Genomic DNA, 25,259 nt, shown 5'->3' with positions numbered 1-25,259 from the left:
GGGAAAGAGGGGAAGGGAGGGAATGCAAGGGTTACAAAGTTAGACAAATCAGTATTCATACCGAAGATAAACACAAAAAGCTGGAGTAACTCAGCAGGTCAGGCAGTATCTCTGGAGAGAAGGATTGGGTGACGTTTCGGGTCGAGACCCTTCTTCATACCGTTCGGTTTTAAACTGCCCAAGTGAAATATGAGATGCTGTTCCTCCAATTGGCATGTGGCCAATTGTACTCATTAATGGAGACGAATTTCAAGAGTAGAACTTCATAAGCATTACTGTACCTGGCTTTGGTGTACACAAGGGCAGCACGGTGGCACAGCAGTAGAGTTACTGCCTTACAGCACCAGAGACCCGGTTTTGATCCTGACTACGGGGGCTGTCTATGCGGAGTTTGTACGTTCTCCCCATGACCTGTGGAGACCGGTTGCTACGGTTTCCTCCCACACTCCAAAGACACACAGGTTTGTAGAATTGGCTTGGTAAAATTGTAAATTGTCTCTAGAGTGGGTAGGGTAGAGTTAGTGTGCGGGGTTGCGGGTCGGCACCGACACGGTGGGCCGAAGGGCCTGTTTCTGTGCCGTTTCTCTAAACTAAAATAAACAACTGTAGTGGAATTTCTGCCTGACACGTTGGAAAACAATAACTTGCTTACCTTGCGGATTCCTCTTCCCAAGTCCTCTCCATAACTCGTTCCCAGAATTTCAAATTCCACGTTTGGATTTCCACCGTCATCTTTAAATTGCAGAAAGCCAGTCATTCCATTGACTCCACCCTGGGGGAAAGCCACATTTTTTAGACGTGTATCTCCATAACTTCCAAACAACAATGACCTAAATCAATGCATTGCTGAACCCAATATGAATTCCAAAGCTAGGAGTTTCCCAATTGCTTTTCATCACAAGTTACATTCAATTTCCCAAACTGGGAGATGGTTCACGATTTTCAACTTTGATCGCACTATTAGCATTTGAGACCCAGTGACTGACCTTTTGTGCACCTAAGATAGACACAAAAAGATGGAGTAACTCAGCTGGTCAGGCAGCAGCTCTAGAGAAAAGGAATGGGTGATGTTTCGTGTCGAGATCTTCTTCAGACTGAGAGTCAGGGAAGAGGAAAACGAGAGACATGAATCTTCCAGCACTCTCCCCGTCCTCCCGACCACAATCAATCTTACAGAGGTAAGATTGCGGCAATTTACAGATGCCAATTAACCTACAAACCTGCATGTCTGTGGGATGTGGAAGGAAACCGGAAACCCATAGAGTCACAGGGAGAACAAACAGTACAAATTCTACACAGACATCACCCTTGGTCAGGATCGAACCCGGGTCTCTGGCACTGTGAAGCAGCAGCTCTACCACTGCGCCACTGCGCCACCCAACATCTTTTGTTTACTAACCCCATCTACAGATGAAAATGTTTACTGATAATTTAGTCGACTAATGCCCCTGACCCACTTAGGAAACCTGAACGGAAACCTCTGGAGACTTTGCGCCCCACCCAAGGTTTCCGTGCGGTTCCCAGAGGTTGCAGGTGGTTGCCGGAGGTTGCAGGTAGTGAAAGCAGGTAGAGAGACTGTCAAAAATCTCCGGGAACCGCATGGAAACCTTGGGTGGGGAGCAAAGTCTCCAGAAGTTTCCGTTCAGGTTTCCTAAGTGGGACAGGGGCATAAGTCTTTTCCTTGATTATAAGTATGGATATTGTACAGAGCAAATTAGAGTCATAGAGTCACACAGCACAGAACCAGGCCCTTTGGCCCAACTTGCCCATGTAGACCAAGATGTCTCATCTGCGTTAGTCCCATTTGCCCGCATATGGCCCATATCCCAAACCTTAGACTTGCATTACTACATATTCTTAACCGACATTTCATTACGATCTATCGTCAAGTGTTGAGGCCAAAATGCTGTACCTGCTTGATGGTATCCAACATGGAGCGTCCACCTTGCCAAGGCTTTGAGTTCTTCCTGATGCACGTCAAACTGGCCATACTGTGCCACTTCCGGTCCTCCAGCTTCTTGTGAAAGGCATGAGCCAGTAGAATAATGGTGTCATAGATGTAGAGGTTGGTAATCTGTGTGGGAGCCAAGACTCAGGGTTAATGGTTTTGTGATTGATACCCATCCCTTATCACGGAATGATAGAGTTATATAATGTAGAAACAGGCCCTTTTGCCCTACTTGCCCTTGCTGACTATCATTTACACTGGTCCCATCTCCTTATGTTTGGTCTATACCCCCATAAACCTATCCTATCCATGTACCTCTCCAAATGTTTCCTAAATGTAGTGATAGTGCCTGCCTCAACTACCTGCTCCGGCAGCTCGTCCCATACACTCACCACCCTTTGTGTGAAAAAAGTGCCCCTCAGGTTCCTATTAAATCGTTCCCCCTTCACCTTACACCTACATCCTCTGGTTCTCCATTCCCCACTGTGCAAAAGACTGTGCCTTTTCCCTATCTATTCCATCCTAGCCACTTAAAATGACAATAACAGCTCCAGCAATTGCACCACTCTGCTGCCCCACATAGATATAATATGTTGAATGTAATTTAGGGGCATTCTGCATTTTGAATGCAATCATGGAAGGTGAATAGCCATAGTCATTTCCCCAAGGCAGTGAAGTCTTTTCTAGAGGACATAGTTGTAAGGTGAGGAGTAGAAAGATTTAAAAGGTCCCTGAGAAACTACTTATTCTTACAGAGGGTGGTAGGTACATGGAACGAGCAACCAGACAATGATCGACATGAACATCTCTACATTTGAATTCTGAGAAATCTCATTCCCTTTTGTCTCTGAATGCTGGAGCAACAAGGAAATGCAAACAATCTACAGGAGGAACTCAGCGTTTCGAGCAGCATCTGTGGAGGGAAAAGAACGAAGGGATGTCCTGCATTGAGCCTCAGAGGAAATGGAGGCACTTGTAAATGGTAATTGGACGTAATTAATATCAGATCCTCTTGAATCACACCGATCTATACAACGTTTTCTTTATTACTGATGACAGTAGCGAGTCAGTTAATCATTTCTTTCCATCTATTTAAAACTTTATTGCCCAAAAGATTGTATATTGAGTCAGGAACTAGTAGGTTTGCATCGATTTTATAATGGAAGCATTGGTATTAAATTAGATCGAGACTGTGATACTTTGGGATGCAGTACGCGCTGCACTGCTGTAGATAACTGGGCAAAGTGCATGTTGATGGGATTTATATAGATGGATTCTACAGGGAAATAGAGGATGGAGGGACCTGTTTCTGTGCTCTATGACACTACACCTACAAGAAGGACGGGCAGTGAATAGTCAACAGTATTATTATCATTGTATCAAATGGGAGGATGGAAACAAAGGGTATAGAAGCGGTTTGTCAGAATGCTTCCTGGAGTAGCTAAAAGAAGAGGTGGGGAAAACCAGGATTGGTTTCTCTGGAATATCAGAGGTTGGGGGGGCGACCTGATGTATATTTATAATATTATGAGAGGCATGGATAGGGTACACCTTTTTTCCTGGGTGCAAATGTTAAAGACTTGAGGGCATAGCTTTAAGGCAAGAAGGGCAAAGTTGAAAGGAGGTGCGCGGGGCACGTTTTTCACACAGAGGGTGATGGGTGCCTGGAACGCACTGCCAGGAGTGGGGGAGGAGGCACATGTGATGGCAGCATCGGATAGATGTTTAGATAGGCACATGGATATGCAGGGAATGGAGATATATGGATCATGTGCAAGCAGAGGAGGTTAGTATAACTTGGCATCAGGTCCGGCTCAGACATTGTGGATCAAAGGTGGAGGAACTGTTCCTGTGCTGTATTGTTCTATGTTCTATGTTATAGACAATAATAGACAATAGGTGCAAGAGTATGCCATTTGGCCCTTCGAGCCATTCACTGTGATCATGGCTGATCATCCACACTCAGTACCCCAATCCTGCCTTCTCCCCATATCACCTAATTCCGCTATCTTTAAGAGCTCTGTCCAACTCTCTCTTGAAAGCATACAGAGAATTTGCCTACACTGAGGCAGAGAATTCCACAGATTCACAACCCTATGTGTGAAAAGGTTTTTCTTCATCTCCATTCTAAATGGCTTATCCCTTATTCTTAAACTGTGGCCCCAGGTTCTGGACTCTCCCAATATTGGAAAAATGTTTCCTGCGTCTAGCATCTGAAAACATTATATGGTGGCTGTCACATGCTTAGAGGAAAGTGGTCATGTTGAAACTGTGGTTCCATTGTGTTTTCACTAATTTATGTCTGGCATTCACAATCTTACGGCAGTGGAGATCCGGGATCAACCCTGACTACATGTGTTAGAAACATAGAAACATAGAAACATAGAAAATAGGTGCAGGAGGAGGCCATTCGACACTTCACGCCAGCACCACCATTCATTGTGATCATGGCCGACGTCCCCACTCAATAACCCGTGCCTGCCTTCTCCCCATATCCCTTGATTCCACTAGCCCCTAGAGCTCTATCTAACTCTGCTGTCTGTACGGAGTTTGTACGTTCTCCCTGGAACCACATGGATTGTCTCTGGGACCACATGAATAAATGACTCTGTTAAGTGGTAAAAAAAATGTCCGTTGTGTTGGATAGTGTTAGTGTACAGGGTGATCGCTTGTCAGCGTGGACTCGGTGGGCCGAGGGGGCCTGTTTCCTCGCAGTACCTCTAAAGTCTAAAGTCACATTGTAACAGTGCAGAAGGCCATAGATGAAAGGATCGTTGTTTGTTGTAGTCATTGTTGTAGATAACGGGACAAAGTGCATGTTGATGGGATTCATAAAGATGGATTCTACAGGGGAAACTGTGGATGGAAGGACCTGGTTCTGTGCTGTGTTTGACAGGCAGTGATTAGTCAACAATACTATTATCATTGATTCAAATGATAGAATGAAAACAAAGTGGACCATAGAATGAGCCGTTTTAATCTTCCTTTGAGGCATTATTATCTGAGATTCACAGTGGTAAAGGAATAAAGGTGAGTTTCAATAAGTTTATGATGCATGAAATTCACAACAGGAAAATGTTTAAAGTAATAAAAGAGGCTCTTTTGAACAAATATAATTCAACATAATTATCTTGCAATCTCATTATAGTGGAACATGAGTACTGGAATATTATTTTTGGAATGAATGACACATTTAAGTGTATGGCTGTGCTGTAATGGCTTAGGTAACAACAGACAATTATATAAAGACATTAATGGTGTAGAGCTTCACAGGGCACTTCACAAGGATATTGAATAACGTGGAATCAAACAAGAGATGATCAAATTCTAGATTCTAGTATCATGTGATAACCTAGAGGTCATAGAGTCAAAGAGTCAGCATGGAAACAGGCCCTTCGGCCTAACTTTCCCATACTGACCAACATGTCTCATCTACACTAGTCCCACCTGCCTGCCTTTGGCCCATATCCCTTGAAACCTAAGATAGACACAAAGTGCTGGAGTGACTCAACCGGTCAGGCAGCATCTCTGGAGAAAATGATGAGGTGATGTTTCAGGTTGAGACCCTTCTTCAGGCCCTCTAAACCAATCCTATCCATGTACATGTCTAAATGTTTTTTTTAAAGTTGCGATAGTCTCTGCCTCTACTACCTCCTCCGGCAGCTCGTTGCTTCCACCCACCTCTCTTTGTGTAAAAAGCTTACCCCTCATGTTCTTGATAAATCTTTCCTACCTCACCTTAAACATGCCCTCTGGTTCTCGATTCCCCTACTCAGGGCAAGAGACTCTGTGCGTTTACCCGATCTAGTTTGCTCATGACTTTGTATATCTCTATCCTTAATCCTCCTGCACTCCAAAGAATAAAACCCTAGCCTGCTCAACCTCTCCATACAACTCAGTGCCCTCAAGTCCTGGCAACATCCTCGTAAATCTTCTCTAATACCCTTTCCAGCATGACATCTTTCCTATAACCTGGTGCCTAATACTGAACACAATACTCTAAATATGGCCTCACCAATGTCTTTTATAATTGCAACATGATCACCCAACTTCTTTACTCCATTTGAACTGAAGAAGGCTAAAAGTCAAAAGCATTTGCAAAGATAAGGTGAAGCTTGGAAGTGTGGGCCGCATGATGAAAGGCCTCCATAGACTGGACTTGGAAAGGATGTTTCCAGTAATAAGAGAGTCTAGGACCTGAGGCCACAGCCTCAGAATGAAAGAACGTACTTTCGGAATGAATAATTTTTTTAGCCAGAGGGTGGTGAATCTGTGGAATTCATTGCCACATATGGTTGTGGAGGCCATGTTATTGGGTATTTTTAAAACACAGAGTGATAGATTCTTGATTAGTAAGGGTATCAAAGATAACGGGGAGAAGGCAGGTGGATGGGGTTGAGAGGGAAAAATAGATTGGTCATGATTGAATGGCAGAGTCGACGTCAAGGGTTGATTGGCCTAATTCTGTGGTCTGGTGGCCTTTATGAGTCTATGCTGGCTCTAAAGGCAGTCCCATTACCCCAGAATGTCTGTGAGGAACATGATGCCAAGATCCGCTCTTAGCCTGCACATCACTCCTTTCCCTGCATATTCCATGTGTTTATCTCCTAAATGCCTGTATCTTATCTACCTCAACCGCCACCCCTGGCAGTGCATTCCAGGCCCTCGTGACTCTCTGTGTAAAAAAAAAAATTACCCTGCACATCTCCTTTAAACTCCTCTTAAAGTTATGCCCTCTAGTATTTGATTTTTCAATCCTGGGAAAAAAGTTCTGACTGCCTACCCTATTTATGCCTCATAATTTTATATACTTCCAACAGCATTTCCTACAACTTCCGACATTCCAGGAAAACAATCCAAGTTTGTCATACCTTTCCCTGTAGCTAATAATGCCTAATTCAGGCATTATTCTAGTAAACCTCTATTATGCCATTTCCAAAGCTTGTAATGGAGTGAACAGAACTGCACTCAATACGCTAAAATGACTTTCTATACTGAGGCTCATGCAATGTTTTTAGTTTAGAGATACTGCATAGAAACAGGCTCCTTGGCCCACCGAGTCCGAGCCGACCAGCAACCCCCACACACTAACACTATCCTACACATACTAGGGACAATTTACAATTATACCAAGCCAATTTGCCTACAAACGTCTTTCGATTGTGGGAGGAAACCGGAGATCCCGGAGAAAACCCACGGAAGTCACGGGGAAAACCATCAAACTCTGTGCAGACAGCACCCATAGTCAGGATCGAATCCGGGACTCCGGCGTTGTTAGGTAGCAACTCTACGCTGCACCAGCATGCCGCATATCAGCGCTTTGTCAGTAATAAACAACCATATCTCTCAGAGGTCCCGCAATGTTGATGACATTTGAGGCCCCGTTGATACAAACTCTTAATTAATTGACTACTCCATATACACGCTGCAGAATTACCAGTACACCCTGATGAGAAGCACAGGAGGGATTGTTCACTCAGGTATAGTGGTCTAACCTTTCCCCATGTAACATTAGCAGGTGGCTGCCTTATCAAGTAAATGCTGTCAGATTGAATTTCACAGGGGAGTCAATAACTACATCCATCCACCTGGTTAAGATTAATTGGAAGTGCCGCAACTGACAAAGCTTCGAGATGTCATGAATCTAATTAACTACCCTGCTGTTTAATACTCCCTCTTTTTAAAACATGGATTTGCATGCTTCATCTGTTCATAATGGAAATAACCAACATCATATTAATGTCATTTGGTGCAGTGTTTAAAGGTTCTGCTTAATCTAGATTAGCTTTAGTTTAGAGATACCGCATGGAAACATGCCCTTCGGCCCACCGAGTCCACGCCAACCAATGATCACCCGTTCACTAGTTCTATCCTACACACCAGGGACAATTTACTGAGGAAAATTAAACTGCAAACCTGCACTTGTTTGGAATGTGGGGGGGGGGGGGGGGGGGGGGGGGGGAGGGGGAGGGGGGGTAACTGGAGAAAACTCACGCGGTCCCAGGGAGAATGTATAAATTCCATCCGCAGTTAGAATCAAACCTGGGTCTCTGGCGCTGTAAGGCAGAAAACCTACTGCTGTGCTACTGTGAGTCTCGGTTTGATAAACATCTCTGTAATGTTTGATCTTTTTACGGCATACATTGTTAACATTTCCGGCAATCTGTGATGATGCTGTGCCTTTCAAACCCTGACATGTTTCTTAATCAAGGTTCCAGGCCAAAATCCAGAGAAGCAATTTAGGGGTTAATCACCCATTAATAAAGAGCATAATACTTTGTGTCATTAGTCCATGCTTGTAAAATAAGATATCTAAGGGTGGCCCAGTGTGCAGCTGCTAGAAGTGCTGCCTCACAGCACCAGACTCAGGTTCGATCCTGACCTCAGGTGCTGTCCTTGTGTGGGGTTGTACGTTCTCCATGTGACCACGTGGGCTTTCTCCGGGTACAGAAGTATAGAAGTTGGGATGTAATGTTAAAATTGTACAAGGCATTGGTGAGGCCAATTCTGGAGTATGGTGTGCAATTTTGGTCGCCTAATTATAGGAAGGATGTCAACAAAATAGAGAGAGAGTACAGAGGAGATTTACTAGAATGTTGCCTGGGTTTCAGCAACTAAGTTACAGAGAAAGGTTGAACAAGTTAGGGCTTTATTCTTTGGAGTGCAGAAGGTTAAGGGGGGACTTGATAGAGGTCTTTAAAATGATGAGAGGGATAGACAGAGTTGACGTGGATAAGCTTTTCCCCACTGAGAGTAGAGAAGATTCAAACAAGGGGACATGACTTGAGAATTAAGGGACAGAAGTTTAGGGGTAACATGAGGGGGAACTTCTTTACTCAGAGAGTGGTGGCTGTGTGGAATGAGCTTCCAGTGAAGGTGGTGGAGGCAGGTTCGTTTTTATCATTTAAAAATAAATTGGATAGTTATATGGACGGGAAAGGAATGGAGGGTTATGGTCTGAGCGCAGGTATATGGGACTAGGGGAGAATACGTGTTCGGCACGGACTAGAAGGGTCGAGATGGCCTGTTTCCGTGCTGTAATTGTTATATGGTTATATGGTTATATGGTACACTGGTTTCCTCCCACATCCCAAAGGCATGCGGGTTTATAGGTTAACTGGCCTGTGTAAAATTATCCCTAGAGTGTAAGGAGTGGGTGAGAAAGTGGAATAACATAGAACCAGTGTGAACGATGTAATCAATGGTCGGTGGTCGATGTAGACGCAGTGGGCCGAAGGGCCTGTTTCCATGCTGGATCACTAACTAGACTTCAGAGATACAGAGCAGAAAAGGGTCTTTACACACGAGTTTGCGCGGATCTACAATCACCCTGTAAACTTGTACTATCTTACACATTAGGGACAATTTACAATTTTACCAAAGCCAAATAACCGACAAACCTACAAGTCTCTGGAGTGTGGGAGGAAACCGGAGCACCTGGAGAAAAACAACGTTCTCAAAGAGAACATACAAACTCTGTACAGAGAGCACCCTTGGTCAGGATCGAACCCGGGTCCCTGGCGCTGTAAGGCAGTAACTCCTGCATGGTTTGTACATTCTCCCTTTGACCGCATGGGTTTTCTCTGTGTCTCGGGTTTACTCCCACACTCCAAAGGCAGGTTTGTAAGGGGTTACGTCCGTGCCCGGGTGGGATTAGAAAGGGAATACGCCCTGTCTACGGGCACCCTGAGGGAGTTCCGGGACCGCTGGGCTCCGCAGGGTGTTGAATGTATCCTCAATAAGGATTGTATCATAGTTGTATAGTAGGTTATTACATGTTTGTATTGTATTATGGTGGTGGGTTCTGGCTTGTTTTATTGTAATGTAAATATTATTTTTAATAATTGAATAAATTTTTTGATTTAAAAAAAAAAAAAAAAAAAAAGGCAGGTTTGTAGGTTAATTGGCATCAGTAAATTGTAACTTGTAACTTGTCCCTCATGTGCAGGATAGTGCTAGTGTATGGGGTTATAGCTGGTCAGCGTGGACTCGGTTGGCAGAAAGGCCTGTTTCCACGTTGTGTCTGCAAAGTAATGTCTAAAGTAATGTGGGATTATTGACATCCACAATAAAGCAACAGACATCTTCACATCAACACGTCAAACATTATAAGGTACTCTGAATAATGAGCTGAAATAATCCTACCTCCATTTTCTGCTTGTAAGGGTCCTTGGGGTCGCACAGTAATGGAGAGATTCTGTGCTTACCACGGAAACAAGTTTGAGTGCCATTTAAAGCATAGGGAAAGGTCTGTCGAACGATCGTCAACCTGCCAATCGACCGTCTCACCAAATCTTCAACATCAGCATCACTCATTTCCTGCGAAAGATGAAAAACAAAAGCCCTTTTGTAAGTCCAGATGACAATGGAGCACAAACCTCTTCAGGTGGAACAAACTGTTGAACAAATATCTTCTTAAAGGAAGGTCCTAGTTGACCCAAGTTGATCATCATGGCCATGCAACCTATCATATCCCAATGGCCGTTATGGTCTTTTATGGAAGCCCCCAATCTTTCCGTTCATCAGCCCAGAAGACTACTGATGGAATTGATGGACTGGACATCAGAGGACAAAGGTTTCATGCAGAGAAGATTTACGAGGATGTTGCCATGTGGGACTTAGCTATAGGGAGAAGTTGAGCAGCCTAGGACTCTATTCCTTGGAGCGCAGGAGGATGAGGGGTGATCTTTTATTGGTGTACAGAATCATGAGAACAATAGATGGGTTAAATGCACAAGAGTCTTTTGCCCAGAGTAGGGGAAGCGAGAACCAGAGGACATAGGTTTAAAGTGAGGAGGGAAAGATTTATTTCTGTTTTCTTTCAGAAGAACCAGAGAACTGACATCTTCTCATCCAGCAACGATGGCTGTGTCGGTGCTGAATTAACCCAAGCCGTAAAATGATGTGCAGACACTGACTGCAGCTAACGTGGGCAGCAAGGTGGTGCAGCGGTAGAGATGCGGCCTTACAGCGCCAGAGACCCTCATTTGATCCTGACTAAGGCTGCTCTCTGTACGGAGTTTGTACGTTCTTTCTGTGATCGTGTTGGTTTTCTCCGGGTGCTCCGGTTTCCTCCCACACTCCAGAGCCATACAGGTTGGTAGGTTAATTGGCTTCAGTAAAAATTGTAAATTGTCCATTGTGTGTAGGATAGTGTTAGTGTATGGGGTGATCGCTGGTCAGCATGGGCTCAGTAAATGGCTTGCTTCCATGCAGTATTTCTAAACTAAACTAAACCAAACTAAACGTCAGATCAGAATTTGAGTTGGTGCTACACCAGCAATTACTTGCTCATCCTTTACCCCGCAGTGTTACCTTAGAGCTCGATTAATGGGTAATGGCCGCCTCCCTAGTTTAACCTAGAATTGAAAGGGCCTTATAATGGCTTTCATCTTCCCCGTGAGTGGTAAATAATAACATGATTGCCAAGGAGTAGACGTGGACTGAGTGAACCAGGGAAAGTGGTGCACTTTAGAAAAATTGATTCCGTTTAGGACGAAATAGACTGGTGTAATGGGCTAAAGGGTCACTTTATCAGCTCTGGGAGATTGGGTTTCAGTCCAGCCTGAACTGATGGGAATAAGACGAGGAGCGATCGCTTGAGTACAGTACGAATTGGAAAACCTCGAATGTAAACATGTATTGTCTATCCACTGGTAGACAAAAATGCTAGAGAAACTCAGCGGGTGAGGCTGCATCTATGGAGTGAAGGAAATAGGCAACGTTTCGGGTCGAACCCTTCTTCAGACTGACTATCCACCGACTGGTTAGCATGAAACTAAAGATTTTCGATGTACCTCGGTACATGTGACAATAAACTAAACTCAAAATGTCTCAAGCTCCAAACATTAAGTGTAAGAAGGAACTGCAGATGCTGGTTTAAACTGAAAATAGACACAAAAAGCTGGGAACTCAGCGGGACATGAAGCATCTCTGGAGAGAAGGAATGGGTTCTGCTGAGTTACTACTGCTTTTTGTGTCTATCTGCAGATGCTGGAAGATAGACACAAAATGTTGAGTAACTCACACAAGTCAGGCAACATCTGTGGAGAAAATGTTTCAGGTTAAGTCATAAGAAGGGACTCATCCCAAAAGATCACCTATTTCTTCCCTCCACAGATGCTACCTGTCTGTTGAGTTACTCCAGCATTTTGTGGTTGTCTTCGGTGCAAACCAGCATCTGCAGTTCATTCCTATACATGATTACAATTAAGCCGTCCACAGTGTACAGATACAGGATAAAGGGAATAACGTTTAGTGCAAGAAAATAAAGTCCAATTAAAGATAGTCCTAGGGTCTTCAATGAGGTGGATGGTAGATCAGGACTGCTCTCTAGTTGGTGATAGGACGGTTCAGTTTATGATAGTAACTGGGAAGAAACTATCCCTGAATCTGGAGGTGCGCATTTTCACACCTCTGCAATTCGTGCCTGATGGGAGAGGGGAGAAGAGGGAGTGGCTGGAGTGAGATTGGGCCTTGATTATGCTAGTGGCCTTGCTGATGCAGCCTGAAGTGTGGATGGAAGGGAGGTTGCTTTGAATGATTTAATGTTGCCGTTTAATGGAAGGGTGGCCGAGGACCATTCTCGGCATTGACATTCTGCCGGTGGATTAATCTTTACTCAGAATGAAAATGCTGTCGTTAATGGCATATTGTGAGGTGGATACATTTACTGAAATGAACATGATCTAAAGTCAGTGTGAGACCATTGTGTATGTGCCATTAGGTTCCGTGGACAAAGCACTTGAAAATCCCGCTCAGAATATTTTGGTTTGAAATCATGCTGTGTGATTTTAAGAAATGTTCCATTTGAATGAAATACCTCCTTGCAATTTGAAATAAGGTATTCACATTTAAACAAGCCTTTCATTAATAACGTCCGATCACACAGCTTGAGTTCAGCTCAGTTTTATTGTGTGTCGAGTGAACCAGTACCTTATAAAGTGCGGTTCTTACATTAAGGATTGACAGTGTTCGTGGTGTTCGTGGGAGCAATGTCACAGTCATTAATTTCCCCTTTTCATAAAGCCATATTTCCTCTCTGATACCATGGGAAAAACTAAACCAGCCTTGCATTTATTTGGGTCTTTTTTAGGTGCAGATGGACAAATTCTTGATTAGTAAGGGTGCCAGGGGTTATGGGGGTAAGACAGGAGAATAGGGATGAGAGGGATAGATGGATCCACCATGATTGAATGGCGTAGACTCGATGGGCTAAATGGCCTAACTGCTCCTATAACCTATGAACCTATGAGCTTGTCTCCCACCAATGCAAGAGGAAATCATGCTCTTATTAGAATGACTAATCAAGATGACAGAACTTCCCACCCAATCATTAATTAATATTATCAGTTTCTATTTTTTAATTCTATGCACTTCTTCCGCAATCAATTAAAGCAGGGAATTCACACAAAGGGTGGTGGGTGTATGGAACGAGCTGCCAAGGAGGCAATTGAGGCAGGTACTATCACAACACTTATTCATAGAGTCATACAGCATGGAAACAGACCCTTCGGCCCAACTTGCCCACACCTACCAACATGTCCCATCTACACTAGTCCCACCTGCCTGCATTTGGCCATTAAAAGACATTTGGACAGGTAGATGTATTAGAAATGTTTTTCGAAGGATGTGGGCAGGTAGGTGGGACTAGTGGAGACGGGGCATCTTGGTCGTCGTAGGCAAGTTGAGCCGAAGGGCCTGTTTCCGTGCGGTATGACCCTATGACTATTAAACGGTGCCATTGTGACCTTCTACTGAAGAACTGAACAGCTGTTGAGATTCGGGCCATCCCTCATCTGGTATACAATGCAATGAGAATGATCTCGGGAAGGATATATTGGTTGTAGGGACTGGCCACATCAGAATGTTAACCAGGCTTCATGGATTTGAGAGATTACTTAAACATAGAACATAGAACAGTGGAGCACAAGAACAGCCGTTTTTCCCCACCATGTCTGTGGCGAACATGATGACAAGACCAACTATTATCTAGCTGTGCATGACCCATATCCTTCCATTCCCTGCATATCCACGCCTATGCAAAAGTATTTTAACTGCCTCTAATTTATCTGCTTCCACCACCACTCCCAGAAAAAAAACCTGGCTTGAATTTCCTGTGATATGAAATATTGATTGATAACTTAACTAAGGTCATGACTCGTTCAAAGTGAATTGATGTGGTGGCGATGAGTATGAAGGGAGGTGGAGTTACTAAAGAGCTTGTCCACAATCTCATGAGAAAGACAGGCAAAGAGGCTGAATAGCTGACTCCTGCAGCATAAAGTAGCTGACCCGGATTTCATAGTCATCTAAAGTTTAGAGATTAGAGATACAACATGGAAACAGGCCCTTCAGCCCACTAAGTCCACGCCAGCCAGCGATTACCAGTACACTTGTTTTACTCTACACATTGGGGGCAATTTACAGAAGCCAATTAACCTGCAAACCTGCACTTCTTTGGAATGTGGGAGATAGCAGGAGCACCTGGAGAAAACCTCTGCAGTCACAGGGAGAAGGTACAAACTCCGTACATACAGCACCCGTAGTCAGGATCGAACCCAGGTCTTTGGTGCTGTAAGGCAGCAACTTTACCGCTGCTCCACTGTGCTGCCCAGTGTTGCACTTTCCTTCGGTGGAAGAAATCATTGTGCATAGTCTTGACAGACGTCTTATACAGATAGATAGCACAGCAGTACGGCAGGTAGTGAGCTACTGAACCGCTCCAGCAATGCGCGTTCATTCTGACCTCAGGTGCTGGGATCACATATTATCCACATGTCCATGGGGATTTCTGGCAGTGCTGTTGTTTCCTCCCACACACCAAAGTCATGTTGGTAGGTAAGTCGGGCCTTGCATAGCTGAGTGGCAGGAGAATCAGCAGAGTGATGCAAGAGAGAATACATAGCAACATGTACGTGTGCTCAAAGAGTTCGAATGGATTTGACTGGCTGTATGGGTCCTTCTATGTTGTAAGGAAATACAGGTAGAGTGGAAAGAAAATGGCGAAAGGGGGAATAGTTTAACGGAGATGAGCGGGCACGTTTTTCACACAGAGAATGGCGAGTGCTTGGAGCGCGCTGCCGGATATGGTAGTTGAGACAGATATACGCTAGTGGCATTTTGGATAGTCATATGGATGTGCAGGGAATGGAGGGATATGGATTATCTGCAGGCAGATAATTGTTGGTCTCAGCATCATTTTCAGCAAAGGCATTGTGGGCTGAAGGGTCCTGTGCTGTGGTGTTCTATGTTCTAATAATAGAATTAGTGCAATGGAAGGCCTTGATAGATTGGATGTGGAGAAGAGGTTTCCACTAGTGGGAGAGTCTTAGTCTAAATCTAAGCCATAGCCTCAGAGCAAAAGGGTGTACCTTTAGAAAGGAAATGGCTCATCTTAGTCACGTGTGTGACCAAAAAGATGAAAAATTGTGGAATGCATCTCTTCTGAAAGCATTACGAGTATATTGTTTTGTACTGTATATATGACCCATACTTTTTTTGATTTGTCAAGTGAAATTTTTATATGTTACTAGACCAAGTGGGACCCATTGGGCCCTGTTCCCCCAACGTAATAATCCACCACTCACCCGTTCCCCCCAACGCAACCCGTTTCCACCACTCACCCGTTCTCCCAACGTAACCTGTTCTCCCAATGCAATATTCCACCACTCACCCATAACCCCGATGGGAGGCCTGGTCCCCCAATGTAACCCATTCCCCAATGTAAGACTCCACCTCTCCCCTGCTTCCCCCAGCACTGGAATTCCAATTGCACTTCCCCTGTCTCCCCCAGCACTTCCAATTCCAATTCCATTTCCCCTGGCCCTTCCCCCTCCTGTTCAATCACTTGCTGCCAGGACTATGACTAAGTGTTCTATGATGGCAACATTGTTGCAAATGTCGGGTGGAGGACTGTGAGATCCCATTGTGACATCATACCTGCAACTGCCAGCACTGAAGTGTTGAAATGATTATCAAAGTGGATTTAGTAAACTTAAAAATGTGATAACATGTGAAATATAACATCAATCTGAACGAAACCTGATACAAACAACTACAGGTCAATGTTGAGTAAGGTGATGCAAACATTTCTGTGCTATTGTGTACCATTTTGGCGTAGTTCCTTGAGATCGCACGCATGCAGACAGACGTCCAAACAAGACGAGATTTTCTGTAATATATAGATGCTGACAATATTTGTTTAGGGTCAGTTCTAAAATATGACTGGTCACGTGTGGGATGTCACACAGAAGCATTATACAAACTCTGTGAATTTAAAAAAACTAGAATGTTCATCTCTTTAGTAGACACACATCATAGAACTGTAGGTAGGAAATAGCAATGAATAAGATTAATCTCTTACAATAATTTTTTAATGTATTACTTTGTGATGACATCTGGTCACTTGTGTGACATTTTTTTCACTTTCCAAAGAATGGGCCAGAAGGATTGAATTCCTTTAGTCAGAGGGTGATGAATCTGTGGAATACATTGCCACAGAAGGCTGTGGAAGCCAAATAATTGGGTATTTTTAAGGTGGAGATTGTTAGATTCTTGATTAGTGCGGGTGTCAGGGGTTATGGGGAGAAGTCAGGAGAATGGGGTTGAGAGGGAAAGATAGATCAGCCATGATTGAATGGCGGAGTAGACCTGATGGGCCGAATGGCCTAATTTTGCTCCAAGAACCTATGAACTTGAGAATAAATAATGTTCTCTCTTTCACCTCTGCGCTCCACCACAAGATGTTTTCTGTCCGTCAGAGTTACTGGGGACAGAAACAACATCTGGAGGAATAATCAGACAGCTCCCTGTGGAAGCTTATAGTCTGATACGAGTACATTTACACCATGATTCACTTTATGTTTCTGTCAGTGCATATTAATGAACATCTCAAATCTATTGACCTGGCGGGAGTTCTTTGTTTCTTTTTGGGATGTTTACATTTATTTTTAAATTTGCTCAGTTTTAGCCAGATGGCTGGAAAGGGTGGATGCAGAGTGGATTTACGTGGACATTGCCAAGAATCAAGAGCCTGAGCTACAGGAAGAGGTTGAGCAGGCGAGGACTTTATTCCTTCGACGCAGGAGGATGAGGGGTAACATCAGATAGGTGTATAAAATCATGAGAGCAATAGATTGTATAAATGCAGAGTCTTTAACCCTGAGTAGAGGAATCAAGAACCAGAGGACATAAGTTTAAGGAGAGGGGGGAAAGATTTAATAGGAAGCTGAGGGGCAACATTTTTGCTCAGAGTGTGGTGGGTATATGGAACGAGATGCCGGAAGAGGTAGGTGGAGCAGGTACTATCACATCTTTAAACGTACAATTCAACAGGTTCAGGGATAGGATAGGTTTAGTTTATGGGCCAAACTCAGACTGGTGGGACTAGTGCATGTATGTTGGCGTGGGCACGTTCTGTTGGCTGACCTGTCTCCACACTGTATGTCTATGACTCTATGCCTATATGGAAGGAGTGCTCCTGAACAGATCCTAGTGGCTTTTGGCAAACACGCACAATTGCCCATGGTGAATCAACTCAGTCAGCTGTGGAAACACACACTCACCCACTTTGTTCAGTAAATGGTGGGAGTAGAAAAAAGTGGGATGTATCAACTCTTAAATATCAGTGCAGTCGAGATTTAGTCTTTTAGACTTTAGAGATACAATATGGAAACAGGCCCTTCGGCCCACCGATCCGCACCAACCAGCAATCACCACAACAATAGCACTGTCCTACACACTGGGGACAATGTATCAGACCCAATTGACCAACAAACTTGTAAGTCTTTGGAGGATGGGAGGAAACCAGAGCACCCATGCAGTCACTGGGAGAACATACAAACTCTGTATAGACCCCACCTATAGTTAGGATCGAACCCGGGCCTCTGGCGCTTTAAGGGAGCAACTCTACCACTGCACCACGGTGCCATTTTGGACTCTTAAAGTCATACAACATGGAAACAGGCCCTTCATACCAACTCGTCCAGACCAACGAAGATGCACGAGATACAGCCTGCTGGCGTTTGGCCCATTTCCCGCTAAATCTTTCTTATCCATGCTGCTGTCCTAATGTTTATTAAATGTTGTGACAGTATCTGCCTCAACTACATCCTCTTGCAGCTCATTCCATACACTCACTACTCTTCATGTGAAAATGTTGCCCCTTAGGTTCCCCTTTCACCATAAACCAATGGTTTCCCTTCTTGATTCCCCTATCCTGGGTTAAAGGCTCTCTGTTTTACCCTATCTAGTCCCCATGATTTTACACACCTCTATAGGACCTCTATATTTCTGCCACAGAAAGGTAGTTGAGGACAGTTCATTGGCTATATTTAAGAGGGAGTTAGATATGGCTCTTGTGGCTAAAGGGATCAGGGGGTATGGAGAGAAGGCAGGTACAGGATACTGAGTTGGATGATCAGCCATGATCATATTGAATGGCGGTGCAGGTTCAAAGGGCCGAATGGCCTACTCCTGCACCTATTTTCTGTTTCTATGACCATCCCTCATCCTCCTGCTCTCCAAGGAATGAAGTCCAAGCCTGCTCCACTAGGGGCGCTGCATTGAAGGCGCCTCTGCATACAGCCTGTCCGTTTTTTCTATCTTTTTTAAATTTAAGTTTGTCTAAATAGTTTTGTTTGGGGATTCTTTAGTTTTTCTATGTGGGGGAAGGGGAAGGGGGCGGGGCAAGGGGGAAACCGCTTCCCAGTCACTTCCTGGCGAGGATGCGACTATTTCTCTGAGTCACGTCCTTGCCCCCCACCTCTCGGCCTACCACTGGATCGGAGCGGCCTTTCCTACCGGAGACCGGGGACCGGACCAGAGCGGCGCGGCGCGGCACTGAATTCACCGCGGAGCGGGCGATGCCTTTCCTACTGCAGTGACCAAAACTGAACACAATAATCAACCTGAAACATCACCTGTTCCTTCCCTCCAAAGATGCTGCCTGACCCATTGAGTTACTCCAGTTTTTTGTGTCTATCTTCGGTTTAAACCAGCATCTGCAGTTTCTTCTTACACAATGCTTCAAATGTGTATGAAGGAACTGCAGTCAGGTAACTCAACGGGTCAGGTAGTATCTCTAGAGAAAAGGAATAGGTGTAGTTTCAGATTGAAAGCCTTCTTCAGACTGAGAGTCAGGGGAAAGGGAAACAAGAGATATAGACGATGAAATAAAGATGTATAGAACAATTGAATGAAAATATGTGACAATGAAAAAAGTAGCGATGAGTAAAAAGTATCAAAAGTAACAAAAGTAACAAAAGTAACAATGTAACAAAACTATCAAGTAACAATGTATCAAAAGTAACAATGTAGAGCCCAGAATGGTTCCTTGTTGGCTGTGGGCGAGGTGATAATGAGTTATGCAGACAATTATGACGACTAGGGTGGGAGAGGGATGACGGGAGAGGGGATGCAAGGCTTATTTGAAGTTAGAGAAATCAATAAATTATACTGTTGGATTGTAAGCTGCCCAAGCGAAATATGAGCAGCTGTTCCTCCAATTTGTGTTTGGCGTCACTCTGACAATGAAGGAGGCCCAGGACAGAAAGGTCAGAATGGGAATGGGAGTTAAAATGTTTGGCAACCGGGATATCACGTAGGGCAAGGTGGACTGATCAAAGCTTTTCAGCAAAAAGATCGCCCAGTCTACGCTTGGTCTCGCCGACATACATGGAATAATGGATACAGTAGATGAGGTTGGAGGAGGTGCAAGTGAACCTCTGCCTACCAGGATTGTCGGGGTCCTTGGACAGAGTCGAGAGAAGAGGTATAGGGACAGGTGTTGCATCTCTTGCGGTTGCAGGGGAAGGTTAGAGTTGTTTGGGTGGGAAAGGACGAGTTAACCAGGGAGTTGCGAAGGGAACGGTCTTCGCGGAAAGCAGAAAGGGATGGAGATGGGAAGATGTGACTAGTGGTGGGATCATGTTGGAGGTGGCAAAAATGTTGTATGCGATGTTGATGGGGTGAAGGTTGAGGACCAGGGGGACTCTGTCCCTGTTGCAACTGGGGGGAGGGGGAGCATGAGCGGAGCTGCGGGGTCCCAAGGAGACACGTGTGAGGGCAAATATTGAATTGTGCATAAAAAAAAATAATGGCTACACTAAATTGTGGATGCAGGCATTGTTTAGACTGTTGTTTGTAGTTTTCACAGAAATACCTCAACAACTCTGTGGAAATATGTAAGTGAATTCAGGCTCACTGACTTCTGGAGCAGCAGTGACAGTAAGGTCACAGGTTTCTTCCCTCCTGTGAGTGGCTGCCACTCAAACAGCAGTGAACTGAATCACTGTGCAGTGCAACCATTTTATCTTTAATGAAATCAGTCAGAAAGGTCAGGCAAAGTACTTAACCAGCAAAAGCCTGCCTCCAAAATTTAGGGCAGCCATTCTAATAAGGAGAGGCACAGCGGCACAATGGTAGAGTTGCTGCCTCACAGTGCCAGAGACCCAGGATTGAGCCTGATTGCAGATGCTGTCTGCACATAGTCACAGGGAGAACGTACAAACTATGTTGGGTTTTCGCCGGGTGCTCCGGTTTCCATTGACGTGCAGCTTTGTCGGTTAACTGGCTTTTGTAAATTGTCCCAAATCATAGAGTGAGGAAAAAGGCCCTTCGGCCCAACTTGTGCACACCAGCCAACATGTCCCATCTGCCTGCGATTAGTCCATATTTCTCCAAACTTGTCCTAATGTGTAGGATAGGACCGGTGTACAGCGACCAGTGGCCTGTTTCCATGCTGTATCTCTAAACTAAACTAAAGTAATCATTAAATGAGAGTTGACGAACCTTGAACTCTGCGCTTGTATTTAAAAAGGAGATGATATACCCACCTTTCTCCCACCCCCACCGATTAATAAACTAGATGGTGCCGGACACAGAGGAATGAGATGAATCAAAGACAACATGCGTATTAACATAGAACATTGAATAGTACAACACATGAACAGGCCATTTGGCTCACAAGGTCTGTGCCGAAACATGAATGAATGAGTGAGTGAATGAATGAATGAATGAATGCGAAGACTATCTTTTATCTACCTGCATATAACCCAGATCCATTCATTCCCTGCATGTCCATATGCTATTCCAAAAGTTTCTAACATCTATCTAAAAACATACTAGGGATGAACCTGTAGATCTTTTGACATGTAAAATCTACAGGCCACAATTAGCAATCGCTAACCTTAGCTTTTAGCTTAGGTTATTTTTGTCACGTGTGCCGAGGTACAGTGAAAAGCTTTTTCGTTGTGTGCAATCCCGTCAGCAAAAGCATGATTACAATCAAGCTATCAACAGTGCAGAGATACAGGGTAATAAAGGGAATAACATTCAGCTTATTACAGCCAAAGCCAGGTTATATTCTATAACAGCGGGCTGAAATGATCCCATGGAAACTTTCTTGAAAGTTCATAACAAATTTGTTTTTTAATTTCCACAGCCGACCACAAAAAAAATGACAGTGTCTCTTTAAAACGAATGGCAACTAACAAAAGCTTTCCAACAGCAGAAGCCAGGTGACAACATTTTTTGCCAAGGAACCGAGGTATGAATGGGATGGAGGTACACTGCTGCGACACATTCAGTAGACTCACAAAAGGGGAGCTGTATCTCAAACTAGAAATCCTCCAGCTAGTTCTCGCAGGCTTGGGGGCAGACTGGGCGATCGCAGCAGGGTAGCTCTGTCAGTCATCTTGCGCCAGGATTGTACGAAATAACTCTCTTTCTATTTATATTCGTGAGATTCGATGGTGGAGCTCTTTGACTGCACGAGTTAACAGGAATTTTAAAGCAAGCAACGAGGGATCGTGGAGACTCTTTACATATTCATGTCTTCCCGGATGGAAAACTAATTATAATATCTTTCGCTACTTGGCAAAAACTTTGGTGGAATCTGGCTTCGCTTCTGCCCGCATTTGAACAATTACCTCATTTATGAAGATCCAGTGACAGTCAAAAGCGATGAGATTGGAGTCGACGACCTGTGAAGTGGAACAACAAAAAAAGATCATGCCGTCACTCGGAGAATCAATCCATACAAATGGCATTTAATGCACTCAGTCAGGGGTACTAGGGTAGCAGGGATGTCTCAGTATTTTGTAGCTCCTACAAATCTTTAACCTTCTTTGTTTCCCTTCCACCCTCTCCTCCAAAAAGCTATCACAAGGAAAAGGAGTTACTCATTGACACTGTTAAAAGACAAACAACCCTTCAGTGCCTCGGCAATTTTTTTTTTAAGTCTCTGAGGCTGCTAATGGGATTCTATTCTCCAAACACAACTGAAGGCGCTCTTACGCCATCCACATGCAGCAAGGACTCAATGGAGAGCATTTTGTTGCCTTATTTTAGGATACTATTGAAATCGGCTTTAAAAAAAGGGGCAAAAATCCAAATGGTATCAATTCTGACAATAACTCGGACAATCCTTAGTTTGGCACCTTTGTTCCCTGCTGAAAAGACGGATCGTGAGAAGTGGGTGCTGGTGGGGGTAATTTTATCTTTCTTCCACATTTAACTCTTTATCACCCTTTAATCAGCATTGTATAAATGGTTGGAGGTTTAGTTTAGTTTGGAGATACAGTGTAGAAACAGGCCCTTCGGCCCATCGAGTCTGCGCCGACCAGCATTCACCACATGATACACCATACACCAGTTCTATCTTATCTCAGTTTTGCTTCCCAATTTAGTTTAGAGGTACAGCGTGGAAACAAGACCCTGGGCCAAACAAGTCCCCGCCAACCAAAGGTCACCCATACACCAAGTGTTTTAGAAGGAACTGCAGATGCTGGAAATTCAAAGGTACACCAAAATGCTGGAGAAACTCAGCGGGATCGTTTCGCCGAACACCTCCGCTCGGTCCGCAATAACCAACCTGACCTCCCGGTGGCTCAGCACTTCAACTCCCCCTCCCATTCCGTATCCGACCTCTCTGTCCTGGGTCTCCCCCATGGCCAGAGCGAGCAACACCGGAAATTGGAGGAACAGCACCTCATATTCCGCTTGGGGAGTCTGCATCCTGGGGGCATGAACATTGAATTCTCCTAAATTTGTTAGCCCTTGCTGTCTCCTCCCCTTCCTCAGCCCTCGGGCTCCTCCACCTCCTTTTTCCTGTCTTCTCCCCGCCCACCCCCCCCCCCCCCCCCCCCACACCCCCACCCCCCCATCAGTCTGAAGAGGGGTTTTGGCCCGAAACGTTGCCTATTTCCTTCGCTCCATAGATGCTGCTGCACCCGCTGAGTTTCTCCAGCATTTTTGTGTACCTTCACCCGTACACAAGTTCTATGTTATCCCGGTTTCGCTTCTTAATTTAGTGTAGTATAGTTTATTGTTGTCAAGTGTATTGAGGTACAGTAAAAAGCTTTTTGTTGAGTTCAATCCAGTCAGAGAAAATACTATAAATGATTACAATCAAGTCGTCCACAGTATACAGATACAAGATAAAAATAATAATGTTTAGTGCCAGATAAGGTCTAGTAAAGTCCACAAGATAAGGTCAAGATAAGATCCATTAAAGATAGTTCAAAGGTCTCCAGTGAGGTAGATGGGTCAGTCGATGGGAGGTCATCGCCAACCAACGATTCCCATATTTTAACCCACCAGGGACAATTTTTACATTTACCAAGCCAATTAACCTACAAACCTGTACGTCTTTGGAGTATGGGACGAAACCGAAGAACTCGGAGAAAACCCACGCAGATCACGGGGAGAACGTACAAACTCCGTACAGACAGCACACGTAGTTAGGATCGAACCTGGGTCTCTGGCGTTGCATTCGCTGTAAGGCAGCAACTCTACCACTGTGGGAGTAAACCACAGCACCCAGAGAAAACCCACGTGGTCTCAGGGAGAACATACAAACTCTGTACAGACAGCACCCACAGTCAGGATCGAACCCAGGTCTCTGCCGTTGTAAGGCAGCAACTCTACCACTGTGCTACTGTGCCACTGTGCCACCCTTAAGCTTTGGCACAATCAATGGTGGGAAATAAATTCTGGCCTGGCCATCAATGGCTTTATACCACGAAGGGATAAATAACAGATTATCTGAGCATCAGCAAAGGTTTTTTTTTGTTGGAACTTCTTGTGCTGCTGAGCTTCCAGTGTGGCAGATGTGACTATGTTTCAAAAATGAGGTAGTTTGCAGCATTCTGAAAGTGTCAGTCATAACGTCAGCCATAAACAGTTTATAATATCTTAAACTCAGCGCTTGCAAACTGCTCGCATTACGTGGCATTTCAATAACTTGCACAAACAGCTTTTAATGCCAAGAATTGAAGCAAGAATTAAAATAGGCTATTCGGCCCGTCAGATAATACGTGACGGCTTTGATCCTCCACCCATTTACAAGATCTACAAGAGTCGCTGCCTCAAGAAGGCAGCCAGCATCATCAGAGACCCACACCACCCTGGCCATGCTTTCATTTCCATCCTGCCATCTGTAAGACACAGAAGCCAGAAAACTGGAACGTCCAGGTTCAGGAGCAGATTCATCATCATCGGCGGTCACTCGAAATGAGTATGACTGTCCTCTCTTCTCCATAGGGTCGTCTACGTGTGGGTCTGCAGATGTCTGTAGGGGCCGATCCATTTCGTGACGTGCAGCTCCTTCCTGCACGGATTTCCTCCAGGAGCACCTGTCCAGAGCAATGTGCTCCCAGTTGCTCGATGTGATGTGGAATTTCTTCAGACTGTTCTTGATGTTGGCCTTGAAGCGTTTATTTGGCCCGCCGGGAGCTCGCCGACCTTCCTTCAATTGAGAGTACAGGATTTGTTTAGGAACACGTGTGTTAGACATGCGGATGACATGGCAAGCCCATTGAAGTTGGTGCCGCTTATGGTGGTGGTGATTTGGTCATGTTGGCTTCCTCCAAAACGCTGATGTTGGTGCATTTGTCCTCCCAGCTGCTCCTCAGTATCTTTTGTAAGGATCTTTGATGGTATTGTTCCAGGGCTCTCAGATGCCTGCTGTAGGTGGTCCATGACTCGGCTCCATACAACAGGGTGGAGAGGACAACGGCTCTGTAGACCAGCAGTTTTGTTTGAGCCTTTAGGTCTCAGTCTTCAAAGACTCTTTTCCTGAGTCTGGCGCAGGCTCCGCTGGCACAACTCAGGCGATGGTTGACCTCAGAGTCGATATCAACTTTTGAGGAAAGAATGCTGCCAAGGTAGGGGAAGTGGTCAACGTTTTCAAGAGTGGTGTCGTCCACTTTTATAGTGGGCTGGGTAGACGGCTGGTTGGGTGGAGGTTGATGTAGGATCTGGGTTTTCTTGATATTTAAGGTTAGGCTCATGGCTCTGTATGCCTTGG

General features: G+C 44.7%; 1 protein-coding gene across 2 annotated transcripts in view; it reads right to left on the bottom strand.

Annotated features, from left to right (window-relative positions):
* grid2 (glutamate ionotropic receptor delta type subunit 2) overlaps positions 1 to 25,259 on the bottom strand; it is a 938,240-nt gene that overhangs the window by 233,685 nt on the left and 679,296 nt on the right. For both annotated transcript variants that reach the window (XM_033022403.1, XM_033022410.1), the window contains exons 5-8: positions 21,880 to 21,933; positions 10,094 to 10,267; positions 1,913 to 2,074; positions 653 to 772 (exon numbers count right to left, since the gene is read on the bottom strand). In XM_033022403.1, coding sequence (XP_032878294.1) covers positions 653 to 772; positions 1,913 to 2,074; positions 10,094 to 10,267; positions 21,880 to 21,933 — 510 coding nt within the window. The remainder of the gene's footprint in view (positions 1 to 652; positions 773 to 1,912; positions 2,075 to 10,093; positions 10,268 to 21,879; positions 21,934 to 25,259) is intronic.

Source organism: Amblyraja radiata, chromosome 1 (assembly GCF_010909765.2).
Source record: "Amblyraja radiata isolate CabotCenter1 chromosome 1, sAmbRad1.1.pri, whole genome shotgun sequence".
NCBI lineage: Eukaryota > Metazoa > Chordata > Chondrichthyes > Rajiformes > Rajidae > Amblyraja > Amblyraja radiata.
Note: the sequence above shows the minus strand (reverse complement) of the source record. Positions and strands in the feature narration are given on the sequence as shown.